General features: G+C 36.5%; 1 protein-coding gene across 1 annotated transcript in view; it reads left to right on the top strand.

Moving 5' to 3' along the window:
• Smc6 (structural maintenance of chromosomes 6) overlaps positions 1 to 16,576 on the top strand; it is a gene marked incomplete in the record, with an annotated part of 96,772 nt that overhangs the window by 23,129 nt on the left and 57,067 nt on the right. The window contains 9 exon segments of the mRNA XM_013522645.1: positions 1,103 to 1,183; positions 2,071 to 2,172; positions 6,372 to 6,491; positions 6,591 to 6,689; positions 9,143 to 9,289; positions 9,512 to 9,600; positions 9,742 to 9,906; positions 10,276 to 10,454; positions 11,566 to 11,770. Of these exon segments, the coding sequence (XP_013378099.1) occupies positions 1,103 to 1,183; positions 2,071 to 2,172; positions 6,372 to 6,491; positions 6,591 to 6,689; positions 9,143 to 9,289; positions 9,512 to 9,600; positions 9,742 to 9,906; positions 10,276 to 10,454; positions 11,566 to 11,770 (1,187 nt within the window).

The following is a 16,576-nucleotide window of genomic DNA, read 5'->3' as shown; positions in this document are numbered from 1 at the left end:
CTTGCCAGGCAGGCACTTGTGCCACTGAGCTATATATCCCCAGCCTAAGGTTTTACTTTTAAGCCAGTTCAGTGTGAAATTAAGATAGGGAGGCACTGCAAAAGATGTGGCAATCAGAGAGTCTAGTTAGTATATAAAATTTTAAGATACAGAATTTATAAAAATACCTTTATAATTACTTTTTAAAAAAATTACTATTTTAGAAGAAGCCACCCAACATTTTATCTAAAGAAAATGTTTTAACTATTGGTTTACTAAGATTATATAGTTGTTAATTTACGGATGGCAGAAATTAAAGGATTTAAAGGTATTTTTTTGTATTTATACTGACCCCAGATGGTCTGTAACTGTGAAAAGATTATTTTTACCATGTAAATTGCTTTATTATTGGTACTGAAGATGTTTATTGGATAATAACCCTGAATCTTTTCAAACAAGTTCTCTTGTTTTTATATTTTCCAACTGTAGTACTTTGATAGTTTAGGTAGTTTAATTCAAGCAATGGCTTAATTAAAATGAGTCCTTCCAAAATAACAGAAATTATTTAATTATTTCCATTTGTTTTACCATACCTTCATGGAGGAATAAAGACACATGAGAAATCTTTAAGCACTGCTGTAAGAAAAATCAATAATACTTGTTAATATAATTGTGATTAGAAATAACTGAACTGGACTTTACAGGTATAGTTGGAAAAACTCAGTAACTGGCCCAAGGTACATAGGAGGTCGGGGGCAGAGCTCTGCCAGAGCCCAGAACAGTGACAGCTGTGCCGTGGACTTTTTCCTGTGAGTGATATCTATGAAAACAGATGAAAGTGAAAAACCATCAGATATTGGCGCTTCAGGTTGTTTTTCAGCTTGTGCCCTCCTTTAATGTTAAACATTGGAATTTAACCATACGTGTTTATTTTGGTAAAGTATCATGAAATTTTGAGGCACTTAAAAATCTCTATAGTGTTTTCTCTTTGTGTTTTACCTTAATGTTACAGCCTTTGGCTAGTGCTTAGTCTTCTTGATAGCACCATTGTGTACAGCGTTGTGGACTTCAGAATATTTACCTTTAGGGCATGAGTGAAATATTAAAAATCGATCTGTTTCAGGTAGATAATCCTGTTTCTGTTTTAACACAAGAGATGAGCAAGCAATTCTTGCAGTCTAAAAATGAAGGAGACAAATACAAAGTAAGTGTCACCAAAGAATGTAAATGTAAATCTACCCCCAATACATACAGATACATCCCAAACATTGTTCTTGCTGATAATGAGATTTAAGATTTGTTTTCCCCTTGAACCTAGCCACTTAATGTAATACAGTTGTATTAGGACTACCTTAGAACATTGTTAGTAAATTGTGAGATAGTTTTCTTGATAAATACAGTAAGTCCCTGACTTTCAAACATTCGAGTTGTGAACTTTCACAGGTGTACTGTGTAAGACTCACTGTCTGATTTAGGAACCAGTCTGATTTATGAACGTTCTCCCTGAACTGAACTTGCTTGTAAACTGGGGACTTATTGTACTTGTTTTTAGTTGACTTCAATGGTGAAAGAAATGGATTGTTTTTTAAAACTAAGCTTTAAGGAAATACAAGGGAATATTTGACTATATATACATAATAACTTGTAAACTTTAAATTATTTAAAGCTTAACTAACAATTTGACTACTACTAAAACTTACTATGTAGCTTTTGGTGTGCATTTTGGTATTTCCTATTTTAAAAAATAAGATCAAAGATGTGAGTGTTTCCTGTTGTTTTTGCTAGAAAAAAATGAAATAATTGATGAAATTGAACCTTGAAAATTGTGTTGCTATCACACCCAAAAGTGTTCTGTCTTGTAGGATTTGAAGAGCTTTTGCAAATGAATGCATAAAATGAGTGTAGAAAGGTCAGCAAATTTGCACCTGAATAAGATGTGTTCTTTTGTGGTTATGTGTTTGTGCTTATGCTTTTAATATCTTTTTTACATAATTAACCTCAAAGTTTTCACAAAATAAGTTCATCTTTTCATTTTTTTAAAGTTCTGTATGATTTTATAGGCTCTTAATTGTGTTTTTCTTGTTGATACAGTTCTTCATGAAAGCAACCCAGCTTGAACAGATGAAGGAAGACTATTCGTACATTATGGAGACAAAAGAAAGAACAAAGGAGCAGATAAATCAAGGGGAAGAGGTTTGTAAATAGTGTAAATCTTTTTGAGATGAGCTACATTCCTGTAATACATAAAAAAATTATAATGTAAAATTATATACCTATGTACAGATACATACCTGTATAAAGGTAATAATTAATTAATAAATTATTTAAGTTTTGGTAACTGGAATTGAACTCAACCTTGTGCTTGGCAGGCAGGTGCTGTGCCACTGAGCTATATCCCCAGCCCAGTAATAATATTTTTATCCCCGGCCTGGTAATAGTATTATCATAACTGTCTGTGAAGTCTGGTTTTTATATTCAGGATGTTTGTTAGCCCTTACTTTTCATTCTGTAGTAGTGGATAGGTATATGTCTTATTTCCTCTACTAGAAGAGATGAAAATATCTCATATCTCTGGTTATGTGACTAATTAGTTCCACCACAAGGCATACTCCCACTAAAATGGTTTGAAAACTGTAGCATTTATTTTGCTCAGATAATAAACACAAACCTCAAGCTGATATTAAACATAGTGTGCTTTAAAATTACATATAGTTAGTGACTTATCACGTTAGTAGTCAGCTGGCCACATGAGCACTTACCAACTTGGCAGCCATTCATGCTGCTTAAGTTTTAAATCATTCATGGTGTGACTTTCAGTTCATTTGTTTTTCAATCTTCTATATTTTAATTTTTTTCAGATTCTGAACATCCATCAGATAATCTAACATTCTATAGAATGTTAGATAGAATCTAACACTATCAGATAATCAGAACTTACCTTATAGCTATCCATCAAGTACACCAGTTTCGCCAGTGTTACATAATTTCATAGCTTTTATTTAGTTTAAAAGCCAGTTGAGTCTTCAGCAACTTTTTAGTTTGTTCTTTTGAGATAGCATCATACTGCATATTGATTAAAGTTGAATTCTTTAGATGTTACCTTGGCCTTTTTACTTCTAATTTTTGAAAAATACATATTTTAATTTAGGTCTATAACTGGTTCTTTGTGAAAACTAAGAAATCAAGGATGAGTATGTGTACTCTTGTTCCTCATATCCTCCTTTCACACCTGAATCTTGTGGTGGTGTGCAAAGAGTTATTATAAACCATAAAATTAAAACAGTGCATTTTTTTTAGTCCATGTTTGCCATTGATACAGTATATAGTTGTCTTGGAGAGTGGTTTACATGTACATATACATATTACAGCTTGTTTCTTTTTTTTCTTTAATTCTCCCTCCCCTTCTCTTCCTCTCTTCCCTCCTCCTCTGTTTCCCCGTCCCCTTTTTCATCATTGTTGATACTATTTGTCTTAGCTCATGTTGTGGCATATAGTGTTTACATTAATTGGGGTTATTAGTTTTCTGTACATGCCACATCTTTATTCTTTTTACTTCTTCTCCTCGCCCTTGTTCCCTTGGACCACTTCCCTATTGTAAGAGATTGGTCCCATTTTCCCTTTCTATCCACCCTTTGTTATTATCTTTGTCCTTTACCTTATTCAAATGAGAGATACTATATAATATTTAAGCTTATGTGTCTGGTTTATTTCACTCAGCATAATACTAGAGCAACACATTCTTGAGGCTGGGCATGGTGGTGCATGCCTGTAATCCCAGCACTCTGGAGGCTGAAGCAGGAGGATCATTGCAAGTTTGAGACCAGCCTGGGCTACAAAGTGAGCTCAAGGCCAGCCTGAACTACGCAGCGAGACCCTGTCTCAAAAAGACAAAAAAAAAAATAGAACAACACATTCTTTTGGAGTATGTGTTACTCTCTAGGGAAAGGAAATATTTGCATATTCAAGCAAATACACTTAATATAAAATACATTTATTATTTTAAAAATATGAAACCAGAAATTTGTTTCTTGAGACCACATGGGGTTAAGCACTTACTTTTTCCTTAATGTACTTTGTTCTCAACAAGTTAAAAATATTTTGGTTATGGACTTCAACATGTTCATGATGGGGCTATAACTCATATTGTCTTGTTGCTGGCAGCTCTAAACCATTGGTGGTACATGCATAAGTGTCCCCTCAGGTGGCTTGAACAGGCCCATCGGGTGGTACAAGCCATGTGATGGGACAGGTTCGCATGTCCCATTAGGGGTTCAAGCCAGCAGAAATGTGTTAAGAAGCATATCCTTATATAGCAGAGTTTCTGATGCATAATACTGTGTGTACTTAATAAGAACAGTTTTTGTACTTGATTAAATACCCTTTATTCTCAGACTGTAGGTCTGAATGGTTAAATCTTTCTTAAAGAAATACTATGCAAAGGTTGGAAACCAGAAATATGTGAAGGTTAGAAACTAGAAGTCATATTAGCAAATATTAAATTTATACCATATGCCTTTTAGCATTGTGCTTTGGCTGTATGATATAGCGGCAAATAAATGTAACGATTCTTTTTTTTTTGGTACCGGGAATCGAACTCAGGATCTTGTGCTTGCCAGGCAGGTGCTTATGCTGCTAAGCTCTATCCCTGGCCCAGTGTAAGGATTCTTGGGGTCATAGACCTCACCATCAGGCAGGAACCAGTAAATAATGTGATTATGGTAAGCACTGCTAAAGGAGTTGTAGACTGAAGATTATACAAAAGCATTTAATAGGAGACTGGCCTGGGGTTAGTGAACAAAGAATTATTACAGAGCAATGTGTAAGATGAGAACTGCAGGGTAATTAATACCAAGCAGAAGATGGTGAGAGTAAGGAGAGGGTTCCAAGAAATAGCGTGGTGGGAATTTTAGGCCCAAGAAAATATATGGTGCTTTTAAAGAACTGAAACTGTTCTAGATTGGCTAAGGTTTTTTTTGTTTGTTTATGTTTTGTCCTTTTTATTATTATTATTTTTTTTGAGACAGGGTCTTGCTATGCCATTCAGGCTGGCCTTGAGCTCACTTTGTAGCCCAGGCTGGTCTTGAACTCACAACAATCCTCCTGCCTCAGCCTCCTGAGTGCTGGGATTACAGGCGTGTGCCACCTCGCCCGGCTAGATTGGCTAGTTTTTGATTGACTATTTTTGTAGGCATTGAAGAGTACCAGAGTGAAAAGTGAGATACCAGATTGTGCAAAGCCTTGCAAGATTTAAGGGTGGTATAAGACATTAAAGTAGACGACTTGGTTAAATGTCTATTTTCAGTAGGTTTTCTGTAGGAGACGTGTAGGAAAGAACAGATACAGAGAGATCAATAAAAAAAGTGTTTTCATCGTTGGTGTCCATAGAGATGGTGATGGCTTAGGTTTGGGGTGATATGGGTAGTAGTAAGGGAAAGAAGAGCTTTGCAGTGACTGTAGCAGTTGGAGTCAGGTGTAGAGGGGCAAGGTTGTAACAGAGGACACGGTCAAGAATGACTGAATGACCTCTAGGTTAGCCAGCTCAGGAAGAGAGGAAATTTGTTGACAGGAAATGTGAAAAGGAGAGTCAGGTTTTCTTTTTTTGTCTTTCTATTTTTTTTTTAGAGACAAATCCCGTTTTGAACACATAAATTTTGAGGTGCTTATACGACATCTCACTGGAATTGTAAAGTGGAAAGTGGATATCTGAATTAGGACTACAGAAGTCAAATCTGGCCTTGATAAATGTGTGTAGGCTATCAGTCTATTAGTAGTATGCAGTTTGAAGAAAGTGGTAGCGTATTTAAATAATCCTAAAGAAAGAGAAAGTGAGTTGGGTAGGAAGACAAGATGTTAAGACTAGTTGAATATGAAAAACATACAGGGAGGGACTACCCAGATGTACAGAAGTTTTAAAGCCACTCTATATGCTGTTCTAGTCACATAACTCTTAATATTTGATATTTTGTTTATCAGTTATTGAAAGAGCTTAAATATGAAAAATTTATATCATTTGACTTAGAATAAATTCCTTTTGATCCTTTCATTATCTTTGGAATGGATGCTTGCTATACTTTATCTAGAAAGGCAATCTAGCCTTTCAGAAACAGAAGAGAGAAAATGGTAAGGTGAGTTTAGGGACTTGTCTGTATTTGTGTTAGTTTGAACCTTTACTTTTCTTCATCTGACGAATATTTTGGCCATTTTTATAGTGTAGAAAGTAGCAAAATTATTGCACCTATCAAAAGTATACCAAAGAACCAAATATTTTCACTTTAATGGAATTCTTATAAACCTCTATGGAGTACTTTTGTAGCCATTGCTTTCAAAAGAAGTACATTTGCAAAGTGTCTCTTTTTCCTCTCAATTTTAATAAATATATCTTTTCTTTTCAGCGACTTACTGAACTAAAGCGCCAGTGTTTAGAGAAAGAGGAGCGTTTTCAAAGTATTGCTGGTTTAAGTACAATGAAGACTAATTTAGAGTATTTGAAACATGAAATGGCCTGGGCAGTGGTAATTTTCATCTGATTATTGGTTCACATACATTTGTAATAAAAAGAATGTATTTGGTGATTATTAGTCTGAATGATTTGCTGTATAATTTCTTTTCAGGTCAATGAAATTGAAAAACAGTTGAATGCTATCAGAGATAATATCCAAATTGGAGAAGACCGTGCTGCTAGACTTGACAGGAAAATGGAGGAGCAACAGGTAGTTTCTTTTTATACAGATAGAGTGGATGAAATTCTGTGAAATTGCTGATATTAGACTTTATAACTGGCAGTTTAACTTGAAATTGTATCAATTTGAACTATTATTCAGTTGAAGCAGATCTATTCCTTTTCCAAGGATTGTTGTGGCAGCTGTCTTGAAAAAGGTACTAGGTTTGAGTGCAGTAAGACTTAGGCAGGGGCTGCAGATTTCTTGGACTTGGACTTTGTAACTAACTAGAGATACTGGAATGTTAAAGAGGTGATACACGAAAACCCTGAGAGGTAGAGCTACTGAGATTAGTAGAAGGGCATAGTGCTCAGAGATTCTAATGGAAGTCAAAGGGAGCTAAGTTTTAGGTCCTAGAACCTAGAATCTCTGAGACGTCTCAGTCTGAAAGAATTTCATACAGGTGGAACAGGTTAGGTAGCTTGTTAGTTTAGTAGAGGTTAATTTTAACCTGAGATTTTAAGTACTGTAAAATCCAAGAAAGTCACATAAGTCTTCCACACGGCTCTAAGGTTGAATGATAAGTAATCACGGCAGTCATTTTTGGGTTTCCACATGAACGTTGCTCCCACTCGTATGCCTGCTCTTTGTGCTTGCCTTTTCTAGAACATCTTCATGGTCATGGCAGTGTAATTCACATGCCATTTAAAGTATACCATCCAGTGGGTTTAAGGCCATTCACAAGGTTGTGCAGCCCCAATGATGGAGCCACACATGCTGTCATACTGTGAAAGTAGACCACCTGCCTTTTTCTGTACAGTTGCCCTCCCCAGGAACTGTGTGTGTGTGTCAGTGTAGGTTGCTTAGGTCCTAAGATTGTGCTCTGCTTTTCCTAGGAACTTCTGGCCCACAAACCTGTGTGGTATAGGATGTAATCCTCCCCTGCTTGCTTCTTCCCATCTTCTTTCCAGATAAACAGATGCATTTTTTTTTCTTTTTAAAGGTTATGGTAGTAATCTATCAGAGATAATAAATGAATACGTAAAAATAATAGATATGGTAGAGAGCACATTTACTTAGTGATTTTGGCCTAAATTTCTTATGCCCTCTTCAGGTAGTAGAAGGTCAGTCCTTCCTTCTTCTTGCCTAAGACTTTATTACTGTGAAAGTATTCTGTAAACTTCTCCAGTGTTTTTCCTCTTCTCAGCTTGTTGTAGTGGAAGGCCCTAAGTACTTTCCCTCTTAGACATGTCTCAGTCTGAAAGTTGAACTAGTCCGACTGATGGATGCTCACCTCTTTTCAGATGGTGATGTTTAGTTCTGTGGGTCTTTGCCCCACTTAACCATTTGAGCACTCTGTCATAAAGGGCAGATTCCTGGAAGATAAAGGCTGTCTTACTTCATACTTACATTCTGCTTATAATTTCCTATGAGAAACCCATCACAAAGTATATGTTTTCTTATTGCTTGTAGAATGACTATTTATTTATTTATTTATTTATTTCTCCGGTACCGGGAACCGAACTCATGACCTTGCGCTTGCCAGGCAGGCACTTTGCCGCTGAGCTAAATCCCCAGCCCCTTAGAATGACTATTTAATAGAAGTTTCTGAAAAATAGTGTTTAAAGCTGACTCTAAATTTTTGTTAACCTAATTTAAAACAAAATGTGATCATGTCATGCTTTGTGTTTAGTTTGTGTGACACACCTGGATCTAACTTCAGTTTTTATTGAAAAAAGTGATTTTTCAGCATGTTGGCCTTCGGATACTTTCGTGCCAACAATCGCAGGATTCAGTAGTTGTGACAAAGACTGTATGGCTCACAGCACTTGAAGTTTGCACTGTCTGGCTCCTTATAGAAGGCATTTGCTGACCTGTGATCTAAACAGTTCTCATACTTGTCTTTTCTCATCCTTGTCTGTTTATCAGTGTTTTGCTTTAATCCCTTAAGATTTTTGTTACACAATACTGTATTAATTTACTGAAACCTTTTCTTGTGGTACTTTTCTTGCTCCTTGCCTTCTAAGTGTTTCCAGAATGACCCAACTTGCAAATTTGGATATATTTTGTCCTTTTGTAGTCTAGATGATTGTTTTAAGCTGTTTCGAAACTGTTCACTCTGGGAGGCAAGGCCCTCTACCCCGTCTTCCATCTCCCACTGTTATCTTTCCTGTTTGGCTTCCACAGCCGGCAGACATCCTGAGCAGTGCTGTGTACAAACTTTACCACCATCTTGTCAGTTTCTCTACCAAACTGTGTCTGTCTCCCTTTAATTGTCTCATTTGAATGCACTTGTATCTTTGTACCCCTAGAGGATTACCACATTTGTTGGATAATCATAGATTAAAATGAAATTATATTTTGGTATTATTTATAGCTATGCTTGCTTACTTAATATTTTATGTGAAGTGAAATTCATGTTTGCGTTTGGACTATAATTTAAATTTTGCTTCTCTTTATTGGAGAAAAATAAAATATACTCAAATAATGTTATTCTCTTAAAGGTCAGACTCAATGAAGCAGAAAAAAAATACAAAGATATTCAGGATAAACTAGAAAAGATCAGTCAAGAGACGAATGCACGAGCACCAGAATGTATGGCATTAAAAGCAGATGTCACTGCTAAGAAAAGGGACTATAATGAAGCTGAGGTGAGAGAAATGTCCAACCTGGAGCATTAAAAACTGCAGAGTGCATTTGTACAAAGAGTGCCCATCTGTCATTCCAAGTAGTTCTGATGCTTCCCCAGCTTAAAAAAATGTCCTTATTCCAAGTGGTCTTTCTCATCCTGCAATTTGAAAATTTGCAAAAGTGGGCTTGAAGGGATAATTCATTTTTCATTTTACTGAAGTTATATCTAATTTTTTGGTTAGGTTTTATATAACCATTCCCTAAATGAATATAAAGCATTAAAGAAAGATGACGAGCAGCTTTGTAAAAGAATTGAAGAACTTAAAAAAAGGTAGGATAATTACTTTGCAGTTTTCATTATTTCTTCATTTTGTTTTAAAGGAATCTAGGTGTAAGTGGAATATATTGGTTTATGCTTGTTAAATATTAGCTTTTTTAATTTAACATTTTTAAATTTTATATTTACTGTTAGTGCTGATCAGTTTTTGGAAACAGAACGGTTGGAAAGGCAAAAAAAAATATGTTGGTTAAAAGAGAGATTAAAGGCCTTTCAAGACCAGGAAAATGCAGTCAATCAAGAGATGGAGCAATTTCAGCAGGCTATAGAAAAGGGCAGAGCAGAGCACGAGAGGATTAGGTAAGCTGCAATAGCCTCTATATTTTTTTCAATTACTACTTGAACTTGCATATAGCTTTGCTCTGTACATGAAGAGAAAGCATGATTTGTTACTTCTATAAGTAAGAGATCTTTTAAAGTCACTTTAAGTTCTTATGCTTGTGTATTTGGACAGTTTCTGGGATTCCCTGTTCATTACCATTTTCATACTGAGGTTAGAGGACTACTGACTTATTTTTGTTTGATAATGTAATTATTTTCACATAAAGATTCTATTTTTAGTTTTTAGGATAGGTGGGTATTCATTGGTATGCAGGTATTATGGATATGCTGAAGAATATTTCTATGTAACTATCACCTGTTTTGTTTGTCTGCTTTTGGTTTTTTTAGGAGAGAAGAATTAGATGTGAAGCATGCACTGAACTATAATCAGAGGCAACTGAAAGAATTAAAAGATAGTAAAACTGATCGACTAAAACGATTTGGTCCTAACGTTCCAGCTCTTCTGGAAGCAATAGATGATGCCTACCGACGGGGATATTTTACCCATAAACCTGTAGGCCCTTTAGGTATTTGTCATGGTTTAGTGAGGGTATAGTAAACATTAGAAATAAATTTTATTGTCAGGAAAGGGTCTCCTTAATTTAGTTACAGTAATATATGTGGTCTTTAATTGTACAAATTTTAAAAAATAATGGTAAAGTCACTTTAAACTTTGTAGTTTTCCTTTGAACTTCTGAAGCACAAAACACCCTAAGGGAAAGGAATTATAGCATTAACTCATTTGGTTATTTTTCTCCTGAATTAAGTGAATAAACTAATTTGAATATAATCGATTAATCAGACAATCAAATGGTATCATGATACAGTGAAAGGAACACTCATCTGAATTTTATATAGCCTTTATAAGATGATTTTTAACTCTTAGGTTTTATTTAGACTGTACAGAATGATTTCCAATCTTTCAGTTGTAAAAGCTGTGGTTGTTGAGTTATGTTCTTACACATGAGATTTTTTTTTAAGTTTTTAGTCAAGTTCTGGGGAGTTACCTCCAATTCTGTACATCATTAGGTGATGATGCTGTAAATACTTTTTATTACTAAATTACTTTTAATGATGACAGTAATGTTTCTTCACTGAATACATTCACAAACGGGGCTATAATTTGTATGTGTTGCTGCCGGGTGACTCTGAACCACCAGTGGTACACGCATGATGTCCCGTTGCATGTTTCGTACCACCTGATGGGACAGTTGTACATGTGCCACTGGTGTTCAAGCTAGTGGAAATGTGTTAAATGATAGGTACCTATCTATTGAGATCCATTTTAGTTTTCTTCATTATCTAAACTCCCAATATTAATCGGTTTTCTAGAAAATAATAGTTTTGACTTGATTTTGAAGCATCAGTGCGAAGCTTGAATGGTATAAACTTACATAGCAAAGCTACTGTTGATGTACATTAGACTGGAACAGTTTTTTTTCACCAACTTTTGTGGCTATTTTCCTCTGTGTATCTAGTGGATATGTGGGGATTTCCAACTCTGAAAATAAGAGATGTAACATCATTTAAAATACTGAAAATATTTTAATATTGTTGCTTATAAATTGTTATAAGAAAGAATATATTAATTTTCCAAATAAATACGAGCCTTTCTTTATAACTTTCTGTCACTTTCAGGAGCTTGCATTCACCTTCGGGACCCTGAACTTGCCTTGGCTATTGAATCTTGCTTGAAAGGACTTCTGCAAGCCTATTGCTGCCATAATCATGCCGATGAAAGGGTGCTTCAGGCATTAATGAAAAGGTTCTATTCACCTGGGGCCTCACGACCACAGATAATAGTTTCAGAATTCCAGAATGAGATGTATGATGTAAGACACAGGTAATCAAATTAAAATAATATTTCTGGTTTTTCATTATCATGTGCAAGGTTGGAAACAGTTAAAACACTTTATGTTAAGTGTGTCTTCAGTACTGTAAAATTTCATTAAGCCACTTTGTTTTCAGGCTGAGCCTTAGTTCTAGGCATGGGAGAAATGTAGAAAGAGGTTCTTATTTTAAACTTAGAGGTTTTTCCATGAAGTCTATTATGGGAAGACTGTTCAAAGAACCAGACACTATATAGCATTGAAATTACACTGATACGGGAAATGGTACCGACCTAGCCAAATGAGGGCAGAGATCATAAGGAAGAACACTGGCTCTCATTACTGAATTAAACTCTCAGAATATTTTCACAGAATTCACAGAGAGTTTTGTTTTCTTAAATAACCCTAAGAAACTTTCCCAAAGGCACTATCCCCAAACTGATTTTTCGGGTAACTACTAGATGAACACTACTTTTGAAGTGGATGTGCATGAGCCACAGGCATTGGTGCATGCCTGTTGTCCCAGCTGCTCAGGAAGCAGAGGGATTTTGAGTCTAGGGGTTCAAGGCCAGTCTGTGCAAACATAGCCAGACTCTTTCAAGAAAATAAAGTTTTTATCTATTCTCCGAGCACATTGTAAAATTTCTCGTGGTTATACTTTTTCCTATGAATCCTACTTTAGCTTTTTTAAGAAAAGAAAGGTAAGTCAAATGCTATGTCCTTTGTATTTGAGTAAATTTGTGTGCAAACACTAATTATCTTTTTAAGACTTCCTTCTGACATTGGTAAATTATATAAGATGCAAATGTGGTTCAGATGAGGAAGTTGCTACTTCATGAACTGTGGTGGGAAACAAGGGTGTTTAAATTTTAAAAAATGTATTGCAGCTAAAGACACAGTTATTAACGTCCCTCAAAAATACTCTAATTTTGAGCATATTTATCCCATCGTTCTTGCTGCTCTTTGAAGCATTTTTAGAGTCCTCTTTCATGAGTGCCTTTAGCCGTGATGTCATTCTAGGAGGCATAGATATCTTCAGTTGATTCACTCACTTCCCTTTTCTAGACATTTTGACATTGGGAAAAAGCTGGAGTCACAGAGGGCCAGACCTGGTGAATAAAGTGGATGAGGACACATAGTAATGTTTTTGTTCAACAGAAATTGCTGTAAACATTTGATCAATGGGGAGAACAAAAAATAAAGTGAATGTTTAAATTTTTAAAATTTATTACAGTAAATGACACCTTGCTGTTAATCATACCCTCCCAATTGCCCCTTGCTTTGAACACATCCTGTTGTTCTTGGCAGTGTGTGTTTCAAACATTCACCATATTTTTTAGATCACTCTTTGTGGTAGATAGTTGGTGAGAAACTGTCAGTCTTGTAAGTGACAGGATAGGTTAACTTGCTCCTAGGCAAGTAAAATTCTATGTGAAAGATCCATGGAGGTGTGACTGTAAATTATTTTACAAAAAGCATCATTTGCAATGTTGATAAGGAGGAATCAATTAAGAGATATTTAGGAATTAATGAAACTTATTATTTGAATGTAATAGAAGAGTCAAGTATGTTCTTTAGGTTTCTGGCCAGAGTAGTTAAGGGGTGTGCCATCAATTGATTTAGCAGAAGTACAAAGAAAAAAAAGTAGATTCATCAGAAGTGAGTTAAGTCCTGTTTGGAAGTACTGATTTTTTAGTTTTTAGACTAGAGAGAAGTATTTGGGATTTAGGGGTAAAATGTTTTTTCTCTTTGCATGAGGATTTATGTTTATTTCCAGCTTTGATCCCGTGTTTCTAAACTAGTGAAAGTGAAATTTCAGTTGTGCTACCAAATTGCTATAGTAAAAGTGACCCCCTGGTGGAAAGGCCTGGCAGAGGGGTGCTACTTCGCTCCTGGTTGCCAGGAAGCAGAGTGAAGGGAAGTGCATCCTCCCACATCTCACCTTCATGACCTACCTCTTCCAGCCAGACCCTGCCTCCAGCAGCAGTCAACTCTAAGCCCCATAATCCATGACCTTCCAGAAGTGCCACCTATGAACACAGGAGGCTCTTTGGGGGACATCTAGATCTAAACCACACTACCAGCCTACTTGATTTCCAATCACCTAGCAGCGCAGCTCTTGTGATCCCCTGTGAGGGGGTGTGGAGGTGAACTAAGTGTGGTATAGCATCCATTATCTTGGAAGTATGTGAGTTCATGTGCTGAGAGTGAGGGCTTTAGGAGTTGGGTAGGAGGCTTGGGAGTTAACCTGTTAAATGGTGTGGACCAACTGCCAAGAAGGAGAGAGGACGCTGACTCAGAGCCCACTTAGCATACAGAAATGTACAGGGCTGCAGGGTAGTTTACTAATTATGTAGCATTACCCGTAGATGGCAGTAGAGAATGTGTTCTGTTGGATTAGTTCCAGAGCTGTTTTTATTTATTTATTTATTTTGGTACCAGGAATTTAACTCATGACCTCAGGCTTGCCAGGCAAGCTCTTATGCCACTGAGCTATATCCTTGGCCCAACTGTAGCAGTTTTTAGAGAGTGGGTTGGACAGAAGGAGAAGATGGGAGCAGTTGAAGATGCTATTGAGAGTAGTTGAAAAGAGCGAGTCCTGGGAGGTTAGGAAGTTATGTAAGACTGAGGAACTTAAAGACCTTGAGGAACAGGTCCAGGTTCAGGTGATAGCAAAATTCATATTTTGGCTTCAAGAGTATGCACTGAGGCACACAGTTGCTGGAATAGTGAAAGTTTAGATTCTAAGCATTTTGCCTGTTGACTGGATTTGACAAGAATCTTGCATGTTCATTGAATTTTATAGCTGCATTACGTTTTTTGAAATGAGTGGTGTGTGTGTGAACTAAAAATTGTGATTAAAATGCTGAGTTTAAAAGTTGGACATGTTATTTTATGTAAAATACTACAGTTGCAGCCTAGTACATAAGTGCTTTAAAAAGTTGCTATTTTGGTACTCAGCACATCTTGACATATTGTATTCAGTCCTTGTGATCTGTTTGGTAGTCTGCACAGGTTAGAACCTGTGGGTGTCAATTGCCTCATGACGTGCTACCCCCATCCCAGCCAAAATGGTTTATTTGGTACCCCTTGCACCTCCCAGAACCAGTTAACAAGTACAGTGAGACCACTGCGTTCACGTGGACAGATAGGACTAGTTCCCTTCATTTATTCTTACACTAGACAACCTTAACAAAGATGCCTAGAAATGTGCCAAGCTCTCAGGGAGATTGTCAGGAAATGTACTCCCTTTTCTGTTAAGATGGCCAGTTCCTCTTTTTAGAAGTAGAGGCAACGGAACTACTTACCTTGCTGTTCCCCACCCTATCATGGCTGCATATGTACTCTTTACCTTCTCAGTAAAGACATGTTCTAAGGTTATTAATTCTCCTGTGAATTGCATACAGTCTTGTCTGATTCATGAGCCACTTTAAAACAATCTCTCCTGAGCTTCAGGTTCTATCAGCTTCTTTCCACTTTAAAAGTACAAGGCCAAAGTCTTCACATGGGGTGCAGTGTGCCGTCATGTCCTGGTCCACTACTCTGTGGCTCTGGGGCGTGCATATACTTTTGTGTATGTTTACTTTCTCTTAGGGAATAACTATACCTTAGAACCTTGATTCCTTTTGTTTCTATGACACCATTTTCTTGGTTCTTTTTCTATACTTGCATCTTTTTCAGCCTATTTTGTTTTTCTTCATTTCTTACCCCTGTTGTTATAGTGCTTCCTACAGCTGTGTGCTTCGTCACTTCTCTTTTTTTCTATTCTTTATTCTTTTATTTGGAGTCTTTAAAAACGTGATAAATTGGGCCAGGATATAGCTCAGAGGCACAGTGCCTGCCTGGCAAACGCAAGGTCCTGAGTTCAATTCCCAGTACCCGGCCCCCAAAAATTCCTTAACAAAAGTGTGATATATTTTTAAAATTTTTTTAATGTTTAAATTCAGTTGTGCCTTTTTACTTCTATTAGGCTTTTAGAAATCATAAATGTTTCTAAATGATGTTTTAAAAAAACTTCATTAGGGTCATAAAATAATGTTTTCCTGGAACTACTCTTACTGGTGAAGGTTATTATGTGGTTCCCCAGATTTTTCATGGTTTCTTTTGCACCTATGTTTTCTTTAGGCTTTCTACTTGATTTGGTGAACCTACTCCATATCATGCTCTTCTTGTCTCCTGCCACTGACTCTTACTGCTAAAATTCTGTCTTACAATTTTTCTAGACTGATTTTATACCATCTCTTAACCTGTAATTAATTGATAAATTAATTGCAGTGTAACCCAGTACCAAGTCAGTCCCCAAAACAGCAAGTAGACATGAACGGTCTTGTGTTTGAGAGCAAGCTGATGGTAGCATCTCCATGTAATGATGGCATGTGCCTGCTCAGCTGTCACCAGAGTCCACTACCTCTTTCCCCACCTTTCTATTCTCTTTACCTGCTCATTCACGATTTTGTTTCACTGACACTATCCCCTGGTCTTTTCTACTCGTGTTTTTACTTGCACTAGAACTGTATCCTAGAAGGTCATTTAGTTAGCTATTACTGTCTCATTTCTGTTTCCTTTATGAGAAAACTTTTTAAGAGTTGTCTATGTTTCCCGGTTTTTCTCTTTCCCTTTTCTCTTGAACCTACTCAGGTCTAGACTTTGCACCACATATCAAAACCATTCTTGTCAAGGTAACAGCAGTTCTCACATTGCCTCATTTAATAGTCAGCCCTTGGGCCAGGGATATAGCTCAGTGGCATAAGCACCTTCCTGGAAAGTGCAAAGTCCTGAGTTCAATTCCCGATACCAAAAAAAAAGCCTTTACTATCTGT

This window comes from Chinchilla lanigera, unplaced genomic scaffold, assembly GCF_000276665.1.
Source record: "Chinchilla lanigera isolate Chin_1 unplaced genomic scaffold, ChiLan1.0 scaffold00068, whole genome shotgun sequence".
In the NCBI taxonomy this organism is placed as follows: Eukaryota; Metazoa; Chordata; class Mammalia; order Rodentia; family Chinchillidae; genus Chinchilla; species Chinchilla lanigera.
The sequence above is the reverse complement of the archived record's forward strand: the minus strand, read 5'-3'. Positions and strand labels throughout refer to the sequence as shown.